At 37.2% G+C, this 22,710-nt stretch overlaps 1 protein-coding gene across 5 annotated transcripts; it reads left to right on the top strand.

The window, feature by feature from the left end:
* The first annotated feature begins 284 nt into the window (after nt 1-284).
* LOC123313632 (transcription factor RFX3) lies at nt 285-17,015 on the top strand. 5 transcript variants are annotated; one of them, XM_044898595.1, is made up of 15 exons: nt 285-546; nt 712-815; nt 882-1,006; nt 8,273-8,431; nt 9,035-9,203; nt 12,476-12,575; nt 12,852-13,065; nt 13,725-13,838; nt 14,045-14,226; nt 14,282-14,578; nt 14,643-14,789; nt 14,851-15,008; nt 15,067-15,487; nt 15,710-15,869; nt 16,347-17,015. In XM_044898595.1, exons 4-15 carry the CDS (start codon nt 8,306-8,308, stop codon nt 16,467-16,469), a joined length of 2,211 nt encoding a protein of 736 aa, XP_044754530.1. In that variant the 5' UTR covers nt 285-546; nt 712-815; nt 882-1,006; nt 8,273-8,305; the 3' UTR covers nt 16,470-17,015. The 5 variants fall into 5 exon arrangements, with proteins under 5 accessions (XP_044754530.1, XP_044754529.1, XP_044754531.1 ...); XM_044898594.1 differs by lacking the exon at nt 712-815; XM_044898597.1 differs by lacking the exon at nt 712-815 and having other exon boundaries at nt 286-546; nt 12,864-13,065.
* Nucleotides 17,016-22,710: the final 5,695 nt, after the last annotated feature.

Raw genomic sequence — 22,710 nt, 5'->3', positions numbered from 1 at the left:
CATAGTTTGGTTGATTTTGAACGGAAACATAATATTTCACAGAAATGTAGAATTTTATTCAATTTCATTTCTCTCCGTGTCAAAAGGGTTGATGGCGAAGAAAAAGTATCAAGTTATTTACTAGTGAAATTAAATTAGAAATATTTTTGTTACAAGATTTGATATCAATGAATGTAAGTATTTGATTAAGATATGATTCCCATTTGATTGTCTCATTTATAAGAGAAAATTTGAATTTTCCCGCAATATCAAACACAAGGAGAACAGAAGTTACAGTTTTCATTATTATCGGCATTCGTTCTGAATTTGAGGTGTCTTGTCGTATTCGCGGAGAATAATCAATAATTTGCAGTTCCTTCTCAATTTCTTGAAATTGTATTAAGCCAATACTTTTCAAGAACATACCCTACAATGGCATTGGAATTATAGAATTTTCTTCTACGTAGCCATTATTTCCTCATTATTAGTAGCTGTCAAAAAGTAGGAATTCACCTCGTATCCTTGGTGACTACCTTAGCAACCAATACAACAACATAGCAACATTAGGTAAATGTTAATTTTATTTAAATTTTTCAATATTTTTGCACGATTGTTATCCGAATTAGATATTCTGTTTGTTGTGTTTCATAAATGTATTTTATTACGATAAATTATGCTTTATATTTATTGATTACTTTTTATTTTCATTGATTTGCAAATGGCCTCCATTAGGGTTGGAATATTAGAATTTTCTGATCTATTAAGATACTTCAAATATAACTTCCTTTTCGGATGATAATGTGATTATGACAACATATTCATGGAATACAAGAAATGTAAGATTGACAGCAAGAAAGTTTAATTGGAAAATAAATTAGTTTCTTTCTCACTGTCCTTTTCAGAGGGGTTTCAAATTAGGGGTGGAAGTTTGAATTGATCTCTCCCCTTTTTCGAACGATCAAAGAGATGATTGGATAATTACCTGGCACATTTGTGGAATATGCTTCTTTTGAAGATTACCTAAACGGTGAGTTGCAATCAAAAGTTATATCTGAGGATAGATCTGCCAAAGAACTTTCATCATTCATTCATAATAATATTCAAGTATTTTTAGAAAATGTGTTTCATAACAGAATAACCAGCACCCCTAGTGCTTATTACTCATACATATTATATAAGGAATAAGTATGTGGTTTCTTGTAGCATGTCTATCTAAATATTATTTACTATGGTCTAGTCCAAAAGAATTCTATCAATATATTTGAAGAGTTTCAGTAAAATAAGGACGCTCATAAGCAAACTATTAAAAAACATATGCATCCTATCCATATCGAGCATTGTTTTCGACATGTTGTTCTGTTTGATACACAGATCACAATAGACCATTTCAAAAAGATACCCTTCCATTGCAGTGGAATAATAAAGACAGACCTTCCTACTCAGTGTTTTGAATTACCCTCAGATACAATTATAGAGTCAGAATCAATCTACAAAAATTAAATATCATTCATATTCATGGTAAAATTGAAAAATACTTCAATTTGCCCACTATCAAATGATGTTCTTTCAGCAATTTCCTCTTTATAAATATATTCCAGCTATATTTTACTACACCACTGACTGAGTTTCGTGCTAGGGGCATGGGCGATATCTCTCCCTTCCGTTGCCATGGCTGGTATCCATAGGAATCACTTTCTCGTTGTAGGTCTCTGCCTCCAACTTCACCTGTCCAATTATCTGAGCTTAGTATTGAACTTCATAATTAGAAATTCCTCGAGATTTATCCATTATTACTAACCTGATTTTGCCAAGAACCGAGTTTCACTTTCTGATTATTAGTATTTTTCGATCCCACTCACGTAATAGGTCATTTGTCAGTATTGTATTTGTTTCATTCTCATTGATTGATTGGCATTATTTTCGCCTCTTGAGGGAATGAAAAAAATTTCTGATTGCCTTATTGTATTGTTTCAGTGGATATCATCTTATTTATTTTGTTTGAGAGGGGAATTGGTTTTTAACTGAGGAAAATTGTGGAACTAATAGAAATCAATGAATTTTTATGGTTGTGTATTGGGTATTGCAATTTGAAATACCATTTGGAAAAAATACAGGGCTATTCAGTAGTTGTAATAACTCATTGCAAGGGTGGTGGCATAAACTTCTTCAGGTGGTTGATTTTGGGAACTTGCAGCAATTTCAAGTCATGTTTCTTGCGATAGGGCAATAGCATATGAGTTGAAGATGAATATTATTCTTGTATTTATTGTTATGAACGTCAGTTGATACCTTACCACGTGCCAATAAACCCTCATCTAACATTACTACATTTATTTCTCTGTAGTGTGGATGATATGATAGCATAAGGGGGTCTTCTCAATATTCATGTGAGGTTAAAAAACTCAGATTTTCTAATCTTGGGAGAATATTGTCAATAATGTTAATTATGTAAGGGCAATGATAATGAAAGTACTTGGTGACAAAAATTTCACATAGCCTAATAGATGCCTGTTTTCATGGGTAAACTGTTTATCTTCACCCACCTGAAGATACTTTTGTATTAGCTAAAAACGCGTCGTGGTTTGAAAACTCATAGAAGAAAATGTGTAGTCTGTTTTCAGTTGAATATTTTCGATTTCTGTTCCTCTGCCACTTCTTTAATTTGCTTGTAACGCTTTTAGTGACACTAGTAATTTTTTCTGATAAAAGTACAAATCAACTGATGCTTCTGCAAAGCATCTTTATTTGAGACAGTTTTGATGCTTAGATTCGACGATTCGAGAATGAAAATGAATCCCTATTGCGGCATGAACTTTCGCTGTTTGATAGACTTTCGAAAACATAAATAAAAGTGAGTGTCTCTATAACAACAAACATCTCCTTGACAATTTGATTTTGATCCAACAAAGTACAACCAGTCTGAGGGTAGAACTCGCTAGATTAGCAGTCTCGATTTTAGTCTCGACAATCGACGTCAATTCATTCTCGTCAATAACTTGAAAATGACGGGATCAGTTTTATGCACCCCTAGAGGTAATTCCTAGTTTTAAGAGAATCGGTCGGTAGAAAGCAATCCTTTTCTTAGATAGGCCACCTGGAAGTTAAATTTTTGATTTATCATGTTGGAGCTTTTCCTGTCTATGTAGAATTGCTTGGTATTTGATTGTGCGATGGAGCCGCTTTATGACTGCATTACCTTGCATGATTTAACTTGTTCGTCGCACATTTCTGAAGTCCCCCTTAACGATCGAAAGTCGTGCCATGCTGTACCTACCTCTGATAAGTTAACAGGAAGGGTGCAGATTCTCTATTTCATGAGAAACGACGCTTTCAGGCTTGAAGTTATTGGTGATAAACTTTCTGCGATGTTTCATCATGTAATTTTCTCCCTTCGATTTGTATTTATATTTTTTGGTTGCTGTCTTCAATGATGAATTACCTTCGGAATCCACCGCAAAAAATAACCCCCTCCCCTGCGTCTTTTACCAGTTTTTAAGACGTGTTGATTTCAATAAACAAAATTCATTGCTAAGTCTACGTCAAAGCTTATCGTTATTCTAACGATACGAGTCCTTAATGCTTCTTACTTTTGTTAGATTCATTTCGAGGGTAGAAAATTGAGAAGTACTCACACTTCTGTAAGTAGGCGGGTATAAATGAATAGAATTTGAGTGTTGAATTCTATATTTTTTTTGAACGTCCCCTCCTTATATGTATACAGCAAATTTCTGCGAATGGATAGGTTATAGCTCATAATCCGAAGAAAAAAATCAACACGCGCCTCATTTCGCTCAATGGTCGCATAATATGTACGTCAAAGTGGATTGACGCTGATCATTAAAATTTTCACATGTTCAGTAACGATTGAATAATCGAAACCGCGGATTTGTTATCGAATCGCGATGCAGCCTGTCGACCCAGATGTCCCACGGATTTGTTCCACTTACATAAATGAGAAAATTGTCGCTGATTGGGATGATTTTCCCCAAGAGGATTATGGTGCTGGTGGTCCTGGGAGGGTCTGGTAAACTTAGCTTCGAAAATTAACGCGGTGTAAAGGAATAGTTGCGAGAAAATTCAAGGGGTATTCATTTTCAAAAAATAGTTTACATAATTTTTTTGAGCAACCCCTCCTTTTTTTCTCAGAACCAGAAAACTTACGACAATGAAAATTATTTTCGCGGTGCGAGGGGTAGAAAAATCCACCCCTTCAATTTTTTCACGAGAAACATTTTTTCTCATTCAAATTGCACCATTGAAAAATTAATTTTTGATAGCTTGATTCATTGTGAACAAATAAGTTCTCTTGTAGTTGCTGAAAGTAACGGTTTTGAGAAAAAATATACTATTTTAACAGTTGAGTAGCGTGAGTTGTATAGATTGGAATTTCTCCAATATTGATTTTGAATTTTCTATGGGTAATTTTGGATAAAATTGCTGAAATAAGTATCACAGTAATATTTAATTCAGATATTCGATAAAATTTACTGAGCATTAGGAAAATGCGAGCAAAATATGATATACAAGAAAAATTTTGCAATTTTCTGGGATACCAAAAGTTGAAATGAATATAAAAATGATCAGAAATTGGGTTTTTATCATTTAATTTCGAAAACCAGTCCGTAACTATGTAAATAAATGAGAAAATTTCATGCATCAAGATCATTGTATGCCAATACATATTTTGGCTTTCATACTGATAGCATCAACACTTTTTTTTCTCATTTAATTATTCCAATTTCAACTCTCAAAATGAAACGAGTGCTGTGAGAGGCATTTTCAGATATTACCCTAGTTTTTTACCAATTTCATCGATTGTTCTTCTGTATTTTCTGAGAAAACGACTCGAGACTTCATTTTCAACCGTTTTTTTTTCAAATCGGCATTCACAAATTGGAATACGTTGTTTTTATACGATAATATGGCCAGAGCAATGGATGCCATTCAAAAAATCGTGTGTAGTGTCGAATAATACCCGAACCTTTCATTTTTTAGTCATAGCTTTTGCCTCTGGGTCGAAAAAGAGATCAGTAGTAATTAAAATACTTCTCCTGCCTGATCTGCATTCTCAGGAAAAGCCAAAAAGTACGGTAAAGTTGTTTCGGGATCCATAGGTCACTTATTTCCCTCAGTCCGATAAAAAACCACCCCCAGTGTTATATACATAACGAATTCGGCGTAATTTCCCGGATTCTAGCCGCACCCCCGTGCATCACCTGCTCCAGCCGCATTTTTCCCAAAAAACGACCCCGTCGGACGGGATCAGACCCTGTGCCATCCCGTACCTGCCTCGCAGTCCGCACCCCAACGGGGAAGAAAAATGCGCGGTTCCCTCGGCTCGCAGAGCCGGCAGTTGCACGCGGTCCGAGGCATCGCGACCGTCGTTCACCGTACCGTGACTCACCTACACGACAATACTTATCCTTCATCCAGGTGTATCCAGGCGGACAGGGTCGGACTCGGTGCAGAGAGTCCAGAGGGCCTATCGATTCGAACAGCTCGCCAGAGCTCAAGGTGGTTGAATCAAACTCCAATTTTCCGTTGAAATATGTATACAGAGTGGGCCATTGAAAAAGAAACGGCGAATTATGTATATGTCGATTTTTTATTCCGAGGGGACAACTTTTAAGATTTTGAGTGGGGAAGATGGGGTAAGTGATACCTCGCTTGGCCTTTCTAATCTGAGTTCACCACAGTTAATTTTTCTTCATTCAATCCATTCGTTTTCGAAATATTCACGTTTGAATTTTAAACAATGTTGGTTTTCCCTTCAAGCATGCTGTGTAAATCAATCGAATTTTCACTCATTCATTCTGCAATGATTTCTGTCAATAAATACCTTAATTGTTATTAAAAGAAATAAACAGTCATATTTTGATGTCTAGTATATGTATTCTGTACAATATTCAAATTTGAATATCCCAAAATGGATGGTTTGAATGAAAAAAAATTAAATATGCTCAGAATAGATAGTCATTTCAAATGAGGTTTGAATGGCCCACTCGGTATACTGTTTTTCTGTTTTTTCTTCAGATTTGGTAGAAGCCGTTGAATTTTGCTGGAATCTGCTTGTATTTTTCTCAAGCCGTTCATTTATAACAAAAATTTCCCTATAGGTAACTGTCATTGGCACTTCATATTTTCACAAATAATATGGTGCTTTCGAACATGTTCAAGTAGACTAGAATTAGATCGCTTTCTTTCTTAGGTCTCGGTTCTTAGGACGCCAGCATAACTTCACCATCATAGCTAGATAAGAAATATTTTATGGTCCAACTAAAAAACGCCAACCTCTATAATGAGCCCCACGATTGGTTTTCCCAAAATCTCCCGGACTATCATTTTCCGTAAAATTTAACTTCCTTGACTTCATCTCTCTAGATTCGAAAATTAACCCACTTAATAGGGTTGTAGTCCTTTTTAACCTTTCAACTTGAAGATGTGACCAGATTTCTGACAGCTGATTTGAGCGATTCGTATATCGGAAAACCCCCTTCAACCCTTTCCCCAAGGTCCGTCCCTGCCTCGCGATAATTAGAAATAGGAAAATTCACCCTTACGCCTCCGAACGGAGGCACCCGCGTATAGCACGTGTCTAGCTCTACCAGGTGCCCCAATCAACATGAAAGATACCAATTCAACGTAACCGGCAGTATTAAAAAACTTGCCGCTTCAGGAAGTTTTGTTGTTCTCCCTTGAACGGAAGCCCCATCGGGTGGTTTTTCGCGCACCTCCGTATCCAGGGTGGCTCAGTAACTATCGTTTGTTCCTTGGTAGTGGCGATTTGAATATAAAAGGAAGCGTTAGTAGTTAATGAGAGTGCACGAGTGCGGATTATGTCCACCTGATTTGTTGGGGTCCTCGATCTTCATTCTTCGCCGATTCAATTATTTTTCTCTCTGGTGAGTTACCCTTCACGTATGATGTGAATAGCACTTTTAGGGTTGTTGATAAACACCTTATTTGACGTTTGTCAGGGATGCTGATTGAGGTTCTGAAGTTTCGATCAATGACTGTTGTTCTAAAATAGGTACATAAGGTGTTTTTTGTGCGGTATTTGGTAAAGTTCAAGGGTAATTGATAGTCCAAAGGGCTATCCTTCAATAGTTTCGACACTTGTTGATTTTATCTTATGATTCGGCAAACCCTGAGAATTTAGGTGATCTAGAGATCGTCATAACACAACTGACCTCATGAATCTGGAATAGTCACTCGAAGTATTCGTTCAAGTTATTCAGAACAGTCTCCAAAAGATTGCAAGGTAGCTGTTTTCCAGTAAAAATGCGGTTACCCGGCAAGGAAGAGATTCAAACTAGATTGTCGTCCAAATTTCATCCAATTGAACAATCTGCTGAAAAATATTCTTATCCCGTGTGGATTCTGTCGAAATTCCACATAATAATTCGAGACTTGACCTAAAAGTAACCGCAAAAATTTTGTCTCATCTATTTTTATCTTTCCAGAAAATTTATCATAATTTTCAGAAATATTCTTGTCTAGCAAATATTCATAACGATGTATAAGTATGGAAAATGTATGGATTTTTCATGATATAGTTATAGCTCCCCTCTATCTTCTTTCCATTGATTGAATTAATTCATCTACCTATTTAAAATTAATGAATTTTGCTTTCTAGAATCCAAATTACTTGCAGTATCAAATAAAAACACGAAAATATCAGTTAAAGGTGGCATTTCGAAGAAGTAAATTTTTTTGCAGCATTGTTATCAAGATATATATTAGCTATTGTTGATGGAATCCCAAATCTGATTCTCATAAATTTATGTTTTGATGAATAATGATCTATTCGGTCTTTTAATTGAGTATATTTTTGTTAGGTTTGTTCTCTGCTGAAGTTCAATTAAGATTTCAGAAGGATTAATGTACACTCTTGACGAATATGGATACCAAAAAATTCTTGAGCCAATTTATGTGTGTACATTTCTATACAACTTTTTTCCAGCTTCAAAAAACTACGAATGCCAGGATAAAATAGAAATTCCCTATTAATGATTATCTGATTTGGAACATCCCATACCCCGAGGTCAGCAATTATGATCTGAGCATACGTAAAAAGTTGTACAGTTGTACAGTTTCCATTTTTCTGTTATCCCTAAAAACTGTTTGCAAACTCGGAATACGTCCTTTATCCAGGGGCTCTATTGCCGACTCCTTCAATCTCCCCACAAAAAATTGTTGTTGTCGATGTACAAAACATACCGATGCTCATCCGATAAGTAGGAGAGCAATCAGTATTTTGTAGCCTGTGCTGAATTTCTATTGGTTGTTGCAGGAAGGAGATCTGAGATAGCCTTGGAGACGAGTCATGGCAACAGCAGCTCGTTTCACAGCTGGAGGAGGCAGCAGCCCTCCCACCCCAGCTCCAGCGACTACTCCTCCGGTCCAGCCCCAGACCACCCAGCTAATCGTGCTGCCTGCCAGTTTGCATCAGGTATCTTTTACTACCATTTGGAAGTCATCCAGTATTGATTATATGTAGAGTGTCAGTTTTTGTGGTGACAGTTCAGGGTTGTGAGCTTGGGGATGATTTGATGTGATCGTACGTACTCAATCTGACCAAAAAGGGGGCATCAAATAGTGATACCCATGTTACAGATCGAAAAAAGTGTGATTCCCCTTATTAATACAATATAATCTTAGTAATAGTCAATTGATATTCAGTTTATCCTAGATGTGTTCAATAATTTCGTTCAGATACATTTGTTCATTCAAACGGAATTGAATCTTGAGTCGAAATCACTGATGAACTGATTCATGGTTAAAATAACTCACTTTAACAGTTGGGGGTTGATTGGATCATTTATGTCTCTCAAATGCTGATATAAACAGGTTTTGCCTTCATATATGCATGAAAGATTGAGCCAATTGAATTTTATTTCTATTCAATTCGAACTAGTTGAAGAAATGGCAAAAATTTCAACCAGCAAAGGAAACCAAAGTTGTATTTGAGATTTTTTTAAATTTTACTAGTTTTTCTCGTTACCCTTGCGTCACTTCAAGGGAGTAGTTATTCTATATTCCTTATTCCTGTTAGGCTGGTGCCACTGGTACTATAGTGAATGGTGTACCGGTTATTGATGTGTCTGCCTTAGAACAAGCAGCAGAATCAAGCAACGAAAGCACTGCAACTGGTGAACATCAAGGTGAATCTCACGAAACGGACCCCATTGGGCAAAGCTCACCGCATTTTATAACTGTAACAGGTAAGTTCCCAATATACACCCTTAAAGCTTGATAAATTAGTGTGATTTCGACTTTGTTGAACAGAATAATGGATACATGTACACTCCGAAAAAACTGCATGAGATCGATTATTATTCAGTCACTAGAATATCAGGATATAAGACGTCATTTCAGAAGAATATTCAGAAATTTCCATATTTCTATTTTCCAATTTATCATAATCAGGAACTTTCATTTGTTAGAATAAGCAAAGCACAAATTTGTCAATACAAATATGCATGAATATGCTAGTATGTTGGTTTTTGATTAATCAATATGGATACAATTTTCTGTAGCTTTGAAAATTTGTTGTCCCTTCTTTTCACTGAGAAGTGGTTGAGTTGTTATTTTTTATTCAGTGAATTATCAAAGTATACTCCACTTTCTTATATTGTGTTAATTTTTGGTGGAATCTCTTAGCGATAATACATTCTCATTCAGTTATTGTTCAAAGAATTGCTCTCTGGTAATTGTCTTCTTACGATTCAAGGATTTGCAACACTTTTTAATGCATGATACGCCATTTCGTTTTTCAAGGAACTGAATGAGGCATTGTTTTACATAAGATTGAAAAATCTTCAGATCTTTGAACTCACCGGAATATAAAGCTCGAAAAACCAGGTACTGGCAATAAAAAATTAAGTATTGAAATACAAACTCTTTCAATTTCATATGATACTAAATTATACAGGGTGTAACATAAGAACTAACACTAAGTGTTGCTAGTGGAATAAATGTTGAAGTTAGGTAGAAAGAGAAAATATTCCAAATATAACAGCTCAATACTTCTCGTTGATAAATAATTGATTTAATTTGTTATTGTCCCATTTGGCATAACGTACGATCGACTTTTTTCCATCTTTGTAAGCTCTACACTGCAGGTAGTGAAAGGAAAATTATTATCAGAGTTATCTGTGAACAGTTTTATCTCATACTTAGCTTAGTTACTCGAGTTCATGATGACTCTTACTAACTTATGGTACTTGATGCTATTTTTTAATGCAAACGTCAGAAGCAGCCTCTAGATCATATGCTTCTTTAACACCAGTTCAGCCTGCAGTAGGTAAGAGCACCAAATACGTTTCTCGCTTGTGCATGCGAAGCGACCGGAAGTAAAAATACTCCTCTTGATGCCGAATTTTCAGAAGGGCCCGTTCAGATGAGAAACGCGAAGTCGAGAAAAATTTAAATTCGCAATGAACCATCCTTTTTATTCCCATAATCGAGTCAAAATATAAAAACGATGCACAATGCTCAAATAATATTCGTTTGGCGTGACTTCCCAGTGACTTTGACGTGACTTTTGAGCGACTTTAATGTGACTTCCGAGCGTCTTCGGCGTGACTTTTGAGCTACTTTGAGGTGACTTTCGGAAGGCTTTGACGTGATTTCTGGAGTACCCAAATTTCTAGGAGCAGAATATTATTTTCGGCAGCAAAAGTTTATACGAACTCAGCTCACAAAATTAGACATTGCAGCAGAAATTGATAAAGCCTAGTTATGAGCTTGCAAAAAGAACCATAATTCAGCAGCTTTTCAACATATTCCCGAGAAATTTTTGAGGAATGTCGTTTGATGAAATTCGCTGAGTTGCCGAGGTATCAGACCTTCTGACATCATTTCGGAGTGTCATTTGATTCCCGACAATCTCCCGTGATTACATGTAGGAAGAAAACGATACACCCTAACATATATCCTCATCTCCTAACTCGATCAGCGTCGGTCGGACTTGTTGCGCGCACGTGCGCAGCCACACGCCACCTGTACGTCAGATTAAAGGTGCGTCACGTAAGCGTCCCCCTGTCCCGTTATCTATCCTCAAATAATGGATGATACACAATAACATGATCTCCCCCTATGGCGGACACCCGACGTTTCGCGTACTTACGTCTTGCGGACCTTCCATTGTGACATCGGACAGGTGAGGGTGGATTACGCTAAGTTGTACCGACGCCGTTACTTCCGCATGGTCGAACGCATACGGAAAAATAATCGCGACGGTCAGCGGTAGGTGCGCGAGTAGGGCTCGATTACACGGGTATTTAATGAAGTAGGCATTATTAACTCGATAGGAGGGTCACTAATTGAAGGACGAGAAGAGCTTAATTTCCAGGGGGTTGGATTTTAATGACGAACGATGTGTCGATATCGGGTTTGAAGGCTGTCATATTGACGAGACCGAGAGAGATGGGGATTGGCGCTTGGGCATTCGGTAAAAGGGGCTTAATGTCGAAAATCTGGCAAAATGTGATTCTATGTGATTAATAAGCTCCTTACAGTATTGTTGGGATTTACTCAGATAAATGTAGCAATTATACCATCAAAACGAGGAAAACTTGACGCCATATTCAGTTTATGATGTTTTGGAAGAAAATCATGAACTCTTTATGAAATTCTCATAAGTTATGTTTTCAGGGGTATTCAAATGGAACCTCCGCATATTGAATTTCATTTGTCAAGTGTTTGTTGCCAAATTTATACAATACGGTCTAGAATCCTGAATTACTTTCTGCAATATTATATCAGCTCAAATTGCGGACACCCTGTATAAACGTGACGCCCCAGTGAAAACACTTGACACTGACACAACTGTAATTAATTCGAGGTACATGCAAATTCAATATAGAATGTTATTTAATTTGGGTAAAACTTCTTCTGGAGAAGAACACACAGAGAAATCTAGTTCGTTGGTTATGAACCACCAAGAAGATTGACAGTTGACAGATCTGCCGGACTTCTTTCAACCAATTAGAGTACTCCATATATGCATGCCGAACTTGATATATCAGGGAATTTTCAATGGACTTCTTTCTTGAGATGAAAAAAAAAACAGTATTTGTCACAATGAAAAACCATTGTTTTGGCTTCATCGTGAGAACCCCAGGTATGAGGAAATATTCGATTTCATTCGGATAGTGTTGACAATTCGGGCCCACTCTCTGACAAACGAACTGTATCAAGGTATATCATCGTCCGTCGGAAGATCCTTTGAACTTATCAAAAATATCGAAGTAGGGGGGTTGGGTTCCACCCCCTGTCGCGAGCTTAGGGCAGGTACTTCCCCCGCTCGCGGGTCAGTCAGAAAAAGCCGCGGCGAGCGACAGTAACAGAGGGATGTTCTGCAGGTTCGGCCATCATCAGGGTTACCAAGGTAGCGCGTCCAACATATACGGACTTGTATCTCAACCGTACACACACGCGGCGCGATTCGCCCGTCGTATCATCATATCTGATCTTTTTTTTTCTCGTACAGTTGCAGAGGGAGACGCGGTGGCCTCTCATCAGGGTTACCATATCCAGTATGTGGAGCCGGAGATATACGCCACGCAGACCAACGGCGGCCAGGCACAAATGTGAGTAGTTTTTTAAATCCAGGCGATTTTCATCCTAGGATTTTGATTTTTTTATATTTATTCCTGTTTGTTCTTCAATTGGACTATTTCGGTGCAGAATTCATTACGATTTTTCAAATTTTCTTATGTTTATGTCTTCCCGACGCTTACGTTCCAAATGCATCGACCTTAACCTCTTTCCGTCACTTTATCTGTCATCCTATCGCCACCCTTTCGTTCTTGACGATACTACGTCTTTTCATATTGCACGAACACCGAGTTTTATCCCTGAATCAGGTTGTATTCCAGGGCGTATCCGGTTTATACCGTAGGAGAATCCGGGACGTTGTATTCGGCAGGTCAGAACCAGTACTACGCGGCTACGAACACGGCTACGGCGGCTCCAACGGCCACGGTGGGCTACACGACTGGCGGACATTACGTCGTGCAGCAGACCGTAGACGCAGAGAGCCTCATAGCCTCGAGAAACTCGCCCCAAACCAGCGGAGCGGTAAGTGAATCTGCCTGCTGATAGTTAAACTACAGTTTATGGGCGTGGACTCGGATTTTCTTGTCCTGCGGTTCAATACGGAACGAAAGTAATATTGAATCGTTAATCTGACATGTAGTATGCCACTCTTCTATAGATCTCTTATGTTTATGAAGTTTTCAGGAAAAGAAACGAAGTCCAGGCTCTGTACACTGATTCATTGAACATGTTACAATTTAAAATGATAGAAATAGGCTTATATCTGGGTAGTATAGCTTAGTTTTGATGGATGGGGTCAAGGGATAATAATTGATGGTTTAGTTTCATCACGAATATCTTTCTGCCCACAATATGCAATGAAAGCAGTTTATAGTCCACTAGAATTATCGGTCACTCCAACTCAATGTTTGAGAAGATATAAAGACCTTCACCTCATCCACCTATTTTCAATTAGCTTCCGGCATCTTTGAACAACAATTCCTAAACCTGTATTGATTATTTTCCTGGTTAATGACCTTCAGTTAAGAGTACATTGAGTTCGGTAAGTTCGTCTCCAATTTTAGCAATTTTGGATTGTTGTTCGAATGATTGAGGAAGTGGCATAAGATGTCGCTGAGAAAAATTGCAGTGCTTTGAATTTTGCCATATGGTTAATTATACTGATTACTAACATGGTGTAGGAAACTACTTATGTGGCAACAGCCACTGTGCATGCTTCTCAGTCTTCAAATCAAGTATCTACTGAGGACATTGGATCAGGTATTGGGCATGCTACCAGAGTTTCTCCAGCTACAGTAAGTGATAGAAAGTCTTCTAGACTAATTTTTCCCATTGCATAGATATCTAGGTTAGTTGTTGATATTGAGTACTCGATACTATTTTAACTTCATACTTACTTTCGATCTAAGCTCATAGGTGATCTTGGTTCTGTATCGGTTGATGTATATACATTTTTTGAAATTTCATTACGCATCACACAATGGATCAAATCTGCCCTTAGGTGCAATGGTTGCTCGAAAATTACGAGACGGCAGAAGGAGTTTCGTTGCCCAGGTCGACTTTATACGCTCATTATCTCCGACACTGCGGCGATCACAAACTGGAGCCAGTCAACGCTGCCTCTTTCGGAAAGTTGATACGTTCCGTGTTCTTGGGTCTGCGTACTCGAAGACTGGGGACGAGGTGAGAGAAACACCGCGATGACTTCGAGAAAAACGCTAAACTTTCTAATTCTCAGGGGAAATTCGAAGTATCACTACTACGGCATACGGGTGAAACCTGGTTCGTCTCTGGTGAACGTCGACGATTCCGGGAATCGCATTCCCGTACCGTCGACGTCCGCTGGAAAGCCCCAGACTACGATAAGACCTTTCAAGAGGAGCGGCGAGTCCACCGAGGCTACCGTTTCGTTGATGCTCTCCCAGCATATAGCCTATCTCGGCGACGGAAGCAACGCCATACCGGCCTTTCCCGATATGATCTTCAACGAACAGCTTCCGGACGAATGCAGCTTCGACGACGTGGACACGCTCAAGTAAGATCATCGTTGGTTCTCGTGCTCCGAATCAGAAGATAACATCAATTATTCGCTTTTTCAGGTCTATTTATCGTGAGCATTTAGAAGCCTTTCTAGATGCCGTGTTGAGTTTGGAATTCACCACTGTAGAGTCTCTCTGGAGGGAATTCTGGAGATCCCAATACAACAACAACGGCGACGAATGCGAGGAAGAGAAATATCTATCAAAGTACGTATACGCTAAGAAAAATGTGGAATTTTGACCCATTGATATTTTTTCTGAACTTCAGATCGAAACTGTTCAGTCTGTGCTCGATGGAACCGGTGCAGAACTTCATGAAGCAGGTGGATCTCATGTTCTACCAAAATCTGATCCAGGTCCTCGTCCCGGACGTCCTCAAGCCGATCCCGGCCACTCTGACCCAGTCCATCAGGAATTTCGCCAAAAGTAAGCGACTTCAGCGCTCGTTCCTTCCACGTTTCACTTTCGAACCACTCGTTTTCAGACCTGGAGAACTGGCTGACGAGCGCGATGAGCGGCGCGCCGCCCACGATGCTGACGGTGAAGCTTTCCGCCGTGTCGGCGTTCAGTTCCAGCCTACGCCGTTACACGTCGCTCAACCATCTGGCCCAGGCCGCCAGGGCCGTACTGCACAACACCACCCAGATCTCGCAGATGCTGGCCGATCTCAACAGGGTGGACTTCAACAGCGTCCGGGAGCAGGCCTCCTGGGTGTGCCAGTGCGAGAACGACATCCTCGGCAGATTCGAGAGCGATTTCAAACTGACGCTGCAGCAGCAGAATTCGCTGGAGCAGTGGGCGTCTTGGCTCAAGGTCGTCGTGAAGAAGGCCCTCAAGCCGTACGAGGGGAAACCTTCGTTTTCGAAGGCCGCCAGGCAGTTTCTGTTGAAATGGAGTTTTTACAGGTAATGAGGGGGATTGGTTGAACCGCGCAACTATGTCCTTGAAAGAGGTGGAACCTTTTGAAGTGAACCGGCCGTCCAAATTTGTCCGATTGGATACTTTTCAAGGTTATTTTCAGCTAGTGTTATATAAAAGTATCATTTGGTCTGAATTTCCACTGTGGTTTCACTTCGAAAGGGACGATGAATAATAATAAGGTTTTTGTGACGAAATATCTCTTTCAGCTCAATGGTAATTAGGGATCTCACCCTCAGGTCTGCAGCAAGTTTCGGTTCTTTCCATCTTATCCGCTTACTCTACGACGAATACATGTTTTATCTGATAGAACATCAGGTGGCAGAAGCTACAGGCTGCGTTCCTATAGCTGTGATTAGCGAAGGGATAGTAAGTAATGAGGAACAGCAATTTTTATGGGAGATACGACGTCCAATGCATAAGAAAGATAGAAAATCAGCTTTGTAAGGGTAGAAGCTTCCCCTTCCTTATAACGTCACGCTACGGTAATAGAGTCAAAGAGAAATTAGTGAACTCAACTGAGCTGAGACCTAGAAGTGGTCCCTGCTTCGTCGCCTGATGTAGCAATCCTACACCTTACTCTTTCGAGTTTAGCGCTTTCTTTCTTACGCGTTGGAAACCGCATCTTTCGCAAATCTTTTCCCGAACCTAATATACCTTAGGCTAAATTTTTCGCCGTGTCTGTTCGGTTTCTATTGACGAAAATCGTTCCTTTATAGTTTTTCCATAAATCTTTGTAATTTCACCAAAAATTTTCGTAATCGTATTCGTTTTGATCAGAACGGCGCGGAACAGTATAATCACAACAAAAAATTCGCTTTTCTCAATATTCCACTAACCTTCCAGAAGCAGGATATCATGCAGAACAACATGAGTATGTTCCCGGGCGACGGAATGTGCAATGGGATGGTCAACACGAAACTGGGATGCCAAAGTCCGTCAGACTCCAAGAGGCAGAAAATTAGCTAGCTTCCGAAAGAAGCGGGTTTTATCGTCGCAATACAGTGATGAGTGTGTACGTTAGTCATTCTTGTTTGAAATTAGTAAGTTTATTATTTTGGGAAACGGTTCTCTTCTCGTATTGTTCAGTTACGTCCATTCCACTTTGTTTTAAATAGTTTCTTAATTAATTGTGCAATTAATTGATAATTCACAGCGTTAATTATTTGTATGACAAATAACTGAGTATACTATAAGATGTGAGTGTATATAATATTGGGTAACAAATTAATTATTTATGCTATCACTATTATCTAATTGGAAATGGATATTTATATCGGGTTCAAATTACGAAAATATCCATTTTCTCGCAATCAATATCTCCAGAATTTCTGCTCGATTTGACGTGTGTTCGTTTTGTATTTTTTCTTTTTTTTGATTATAGATTTTAATTAATGAATATAATGAAGTTTGAAGTATTTATTGGGACAAGAGTGGAAGTTCTGGGGATTGGTGACTGAGTTTTGTTGTGATTCATCTAATTTATTGTTTTTTCAATATATGTTATTGATGTTATTTTTTATTTCTTTTTTGTTTTGCGGTTCAAAGAGAGCGAAATATATTAATGGTTGGTTCTAAAAAACGAGTTCTCACTTCGGAACTCGTTTTTTCCGACGATTAAAAGGTTTATTGCTCAAAAGTGCAATCCATCCAATAAATAAGTAGTATAAAAGACGAATAGTTATACGCAGGGTAAAAATATTCCTCTAATCAGTACAAGTAAATGTTCAATATTAATCTTTACCAAATTCGTGTTTGTTGAGACCTCGGAAACTCGTCTGATTTTCGTCGAGAAACGATGCATGGTATTTCGTAATCCCTCTTTCATTCTCGCCTTGAAGGGATAGTCTACGTTCACTTTATTCGGATGAGGGGTATTTTTTATAGATCACGTAATCTCCAGTTGTCAATAAGGGCTTCAATTTGTTTTATTTCAAGTTTTTTTTATTTCTTTTTAATTTTATTTCAATTTATTTATTTTTTTATTCAATTTCATCGTTTGTATGGGTTTTGGACGCTTCGTTATGTGGATGTTCTGCAAATTGAGTTAGTTCGGAGCTAAGAGGAGACTTTATTTTTATCAAAAAGGAGTTCTGTGTTTTTATCTGAACAATTGTTAAAAATGAAAGAATGATAACGCATTAACAGGGAGGCGATGAATATAACAATAAGAATTAATTCAGATGCATACCAGCCGCCGATATGAATATCAACAAGTGTTGCGATCTAAATTCAACTAGCCAATTTGCCATCGCCAGGACAACTAAATGGAGAACGTTTCACCGAAGAAGAGCAGATGCCGACCATGGTTTTGGTCAGCGGCGGGTGTTATGCATCTGAATTAATTCTTATTGTTGTTAAAAATGTTCTGAAAGTTTTAGTCTATCGTATGTGTTCTTAAAAAATAAACCTCATTCGAAAAAGAGTCTGGTAGGGCTGAAAAGTCGTGAGAGAGCGATATTATAGCAGTGTTGATAATACAGGGTAAAAGAAGTTAAGCAATTGAACCTGTTGATTATTATTGAAATGGAATAATGGCGATATAATGTCAGAAAATATTTGACTATTTGAATCTCGAATTTTCCAACTTATACTATTCTGGGAGGTTCATTCAATATGAAATTTAACAAGCATTTATAAAATTTTGCAGTCAAGTTTGCTGTGATATTTGACAGTTGATATTTACAAATTGTTATCACAATTTGTAGTACTTTCAAAATTCTACAGCCTTCTTGAGATCGCAATCTGAATGCTAGTAATTTTCAATCTATCGCCTTACACTAATATCATTAACGTATTGTTTTAAGAAAAACTAAACCACCTTCGAATGTATTGGGGAAAAAGCATTCTCTTGCTTTATCATAAAACGCTTGATTCGGCAGTGGTGCGCGTATAAAGTTTACTGCAAGGTTTTGTTTCAAAAGGTTATATCTCAGGTTTAGAAACTATAAAACACATGACTAATAAATGTGGAAATTCATGTTGCACTGCATGGTGAGAATCATGGATCTTGTTTGAAAACAAGGCTAACCCTGTAGGTACTTAATATTATAACGTCCGAATCGGGTTGGGTTTTTTATGTGCTTGGTGCAAATGACGCATTTTATTCATAAAATATATGAGATATTCAGTGACAGAATAATAGAAAAAAATTTCGTTCATTTCACGACAAGGAATCGTTTGGAAATAAGGTACTGGTACTCAAACGATTCTTATAATTTTCATTTTATTATCTATCACTGAGTCATCCAAATATCTAGAAGAATTGATGTATTTTTATAGATGTTAAAACCACGAAGATCAACTGGTTTTTTACCTTTGTTGTTGAATTGATATAATTGTGCCCTTATTGATTTCCACATTATATATGCTCAGCCATTTTCGTTTTTCTCCATATGGTTTACGTTAAGTCTTCTCAAATGGGAAAAACGAAAAGTTATGTGCTTATAGATGAAGAGTTAACAAACTACTAATAAAATATATAAACTATATTTTGTACATCTTGAATTAAAAATACTTATACATATGTGTAATAATCTAGAATTTGGCTTGAGTAGCCAATATAACAGCTTGCATAATTAGGTAGTATGGATGATATAATGTGTAACTTAAAGTTCCAGTTTTGTTGGAAGCGAAATTCTTATATTTTCAATACTTTGTATTAACAACCGCGGTTAAATAAATACTAGTCTTGTGTTGTTATTCTGTGTTTTATTGATCGTGTAGTTTCCTATGAATTTTTAACCCCAGGCTTACAACCTGGGGCATTTTTATATTTGAAATTCTGAAAGGTGTTTGTTGATATAAAATAGGAGAATAGAGAATTTTTCGAAGGTCAGCTTTCGAGTAGTTTTTCTTCCAGGATAATTATCGTTGATCTGAATGTGATTCATATTCTGATAGAACAATTCTTTTGGTGATAAGTCTGAGAATTTCATTCGTTTCGGCACAACCGTTGGGTCTTGACGAATTCTCAAGTGAAAAATTACATTTTCGAGATGAAAATCTAAACGAAGAGAGATAGACTTTGGAAATTGCACGCAATAGATTCAGCGTGTTCGAAAACCTATATTTTCATACCACAATTTTAAATATCTGGCCCAGCTTAGGAGAAAATACATTTTTGTTTTTCCACTTTTCATTTTCGAGTTGACTTCGAAGAGCTCTCTGGAGTGCAATTCTCTATTGAATCATCAACTGTTTAATTTTCTAGAATCTTCAAAACAAATTCTGTGCACTCCATATCCTAAGACAGTAATAGAACATCCTGATTTTCAGACAGAGTAGCAAATAGGTCATTTTAGGGGGTCCAACCCCTTGCTCATTTTTGACCCAAAAAATATCGAGATTTTCGAAATCGAGTTTTTGTGCTAGGGTAGAAGCCTAGGCAACGCTGATTATATAACCGGAAATCCCAATTCGATCAGACGAATATAACAGGAGATATCGCAGATTGAAAATTGCCAATTTTGAAAAATGTCATTCCGCCCATTTCCATGATGAAAATCTAAACGGAGGGAGATAAGCTTTCGAAATTGCTCGCAATAGATTCAGCGTGTTCGAAAACCTATATTTTCATACCAAACTTCTCGATATCTAACACTGTTTTCGAGAAAATCGAATTTTTTTTCCACTTTTCAGCAATTACAGGGCTCACCTGACCCACCGCAAACATTTAACTTAAGGGATATTTGACAAAACATTCCTCAAAGTTTCATTACAATGATTCCAATGAGTTCAGAATGTAGAGTCATCATCCTACAGTCCACTCATCTAATCTATTCTATCTAACGGAATGAAAGTTTCATCTCTGTTCATATTTTATTGTAAAATCACAAAGAATAAATCTAAAATCTCATAATAATATATTGAGTTTGATATAGATATAATATGTATTTGAGTACATGATATAGATGTCATCAATTCAACTAAAATTAATATTGAATTCTTCTAAACACAACATTATCAAATGAACTGGCCGTTCACTCTTTCCGTTTTCTTTTATTCTAAATACTTACAGTTGGCACCTGAAGTTGATATGGAAAATTTTCCAAACAGAATAACTAGATCTTTTTTCTATTATGTATATCACAGAATAAAATAAACAGTGAAAAGATCGGATAGATTCACATTTTCCAGAAATTAAAATATTTCATTAAATCATCTGTACAATAAAACTATGACTTTTTCGAACAATATAGCTTGAAAATGTATCTATTTCATTTTGTGATATTGTGAAACTATAAGACGGCCACCACTAGAACACATTTTCAATCTGTAAATCATCTATAATATAAGGTCTGCGACGTGCAAAAAGAGTTTTAACATTTGTTTATTTTAATAATTCAAATTGTGCCCATAGTTTAAGCTAGTTGATATATTATCCTACATTATTCTAATCAGTTTATCTAATTGAATAGTGAATAAGTAATATGCAGATAGACTAGAAATACACGTAGCTATGCAAGAGTTATACGCCATTTTAAATGCAATTTTTTATAGATATTGTATTCATGATTTGTTTCAAGTTGATCCCACGGTCCGGCAACTGTGCCATAGCGCTTTTTTGCTCATTTTGCGTGTGCCAGTTCACGCTTAGAAATCGATCACATCGCTGAGACACCTTGCAAATAACGATTATGAAATATTCGTCGAAAAAATCGAACAGAATGGTCTTGGTGAAATATTGTAACTTTGTAACTGTGAATTATGCTACATCCCATTTCGAGCCTTTGGCAATGGAGAACACTCCCAATGAAACATCTTCAAAACTTCCCATTTAACGGGCTTCGTTTCAATTTCTCCATTTGGCAACATCGGCTACTGATAACGTAGACAATCAAGGACAACAGACTAGTTACGTTGATTAGATAAACGAAGAGGGCTTCTTGAGAATAGACATCTGTTATTTGGTAAACAAGACATATACCTCCTTCTTTGATAGTTGTATGTTCCCAGGGTAGTTCCAGCTCATTCAGTAGTGTCAGTCCTGTCAATTCAAGGGGCGCTGTTGCCAAGTTGTGTTCGAGAAACGAAGCTATTTAAAATACGAATTGTCAAATTCACTTATGAAACTCACAACCATCGAGTTTTTAAATTACATTTGCAAATTCAGGAGAATTCCCCAATGACCGCAGCTTGACATTTGTCTTGAAAGTCGTTCCCCTTTCCGAATCGTTATTTGCGATGAATCTCAGCATTATCACCCTGAAAAGACTTGAAAAAAAAAAAAGAAAACTCAAAAAATCGAATGAAAAATTTAATCAAAATAGAAGGAGTAGAAAGGAAGCTGAAAATAAAAGAACTAATATAACTAATTACTCATATAGCGATAGAGATAAATAATAAAAGTTGAGTTGCCACATTTGACTAAGGAACAAACGCAGATGCAAGTCATCAAACAGTTGGTAATGAACATGAGTAACATTTATAAAAAAATACTATCACCACCTAATTTGTTCCTTGCGAATGGGAGCTGCTTTGAATGGGAAAAAAGAAAAGAAATAAAGGACGAGTACGACTGGGATATCATTATGAAAGACACCTTGTGCGCATAATAAAATGACAAATTATTTCTAAAAAAATAGATCTTCGAAACACATTTACAATTACATGATTTTATCATAGATATTGACTTCGAGATTTAGCAAAATGCCTGCAATCCTTGTGCTGCGCATATTGTTTCAATAATTCTAATATGAGATTCCGAAAAAAGTCAGATCACGCTTCCTCTTTCAGCAATTTGCAAAAGTATGATTTTATGATTGTCAGAGTATAGTAGTATATAGATAGAGAAATATATATTAATTACATAATTATTGTATAAGGGTGATCGAAGTCGCATAACGGATTCATTTATTAGGTACTTGTTTCTTTTTCTAGTTTAAATATCAATTAATATTTCAAAAATATATATTTATTTTCTTTTTCTTCACACCAACGATATAAATTCGATTCATATTACAGGCCGTATTTAACACTTCAAGAATTTAGAGAAGTAGCCAGCAACTACGAGTTCTTTCGCAATAAACGAGTTCAGAAACGTTTTTCACCCTTGTAATAACTCGAAAAAACTTATATGGTGTTTTCAAGGAAAATATTGCATTACTTGAGAACAGTTTTTTCTCATTTTGCTCTAACATTTATGGTTTAGCCACAGAGAACTATCATTCTTCTGTAGTTCTGTGACGAAACTGTCAATGTCAGGAAC

Source organism: Coccinella septempunctata, chromosome 5, assembly GCF_907165205.1.
Source record: "Coccinella septempunctata chromosome 5, icCocSept1.1, whole genome shotgun sequence".
NCBI classification, from domain to species: Eukaryota; Metazoa; Arthropoda; class Insecta; order Coleoptera; family Coccinellidae; genus Coccinella; species Coccinella septempunctata.
Note: the sequence above shows the minus strand (reverse complement) of the source record. Positions and strands in the feature narration are given on the sequence as shown.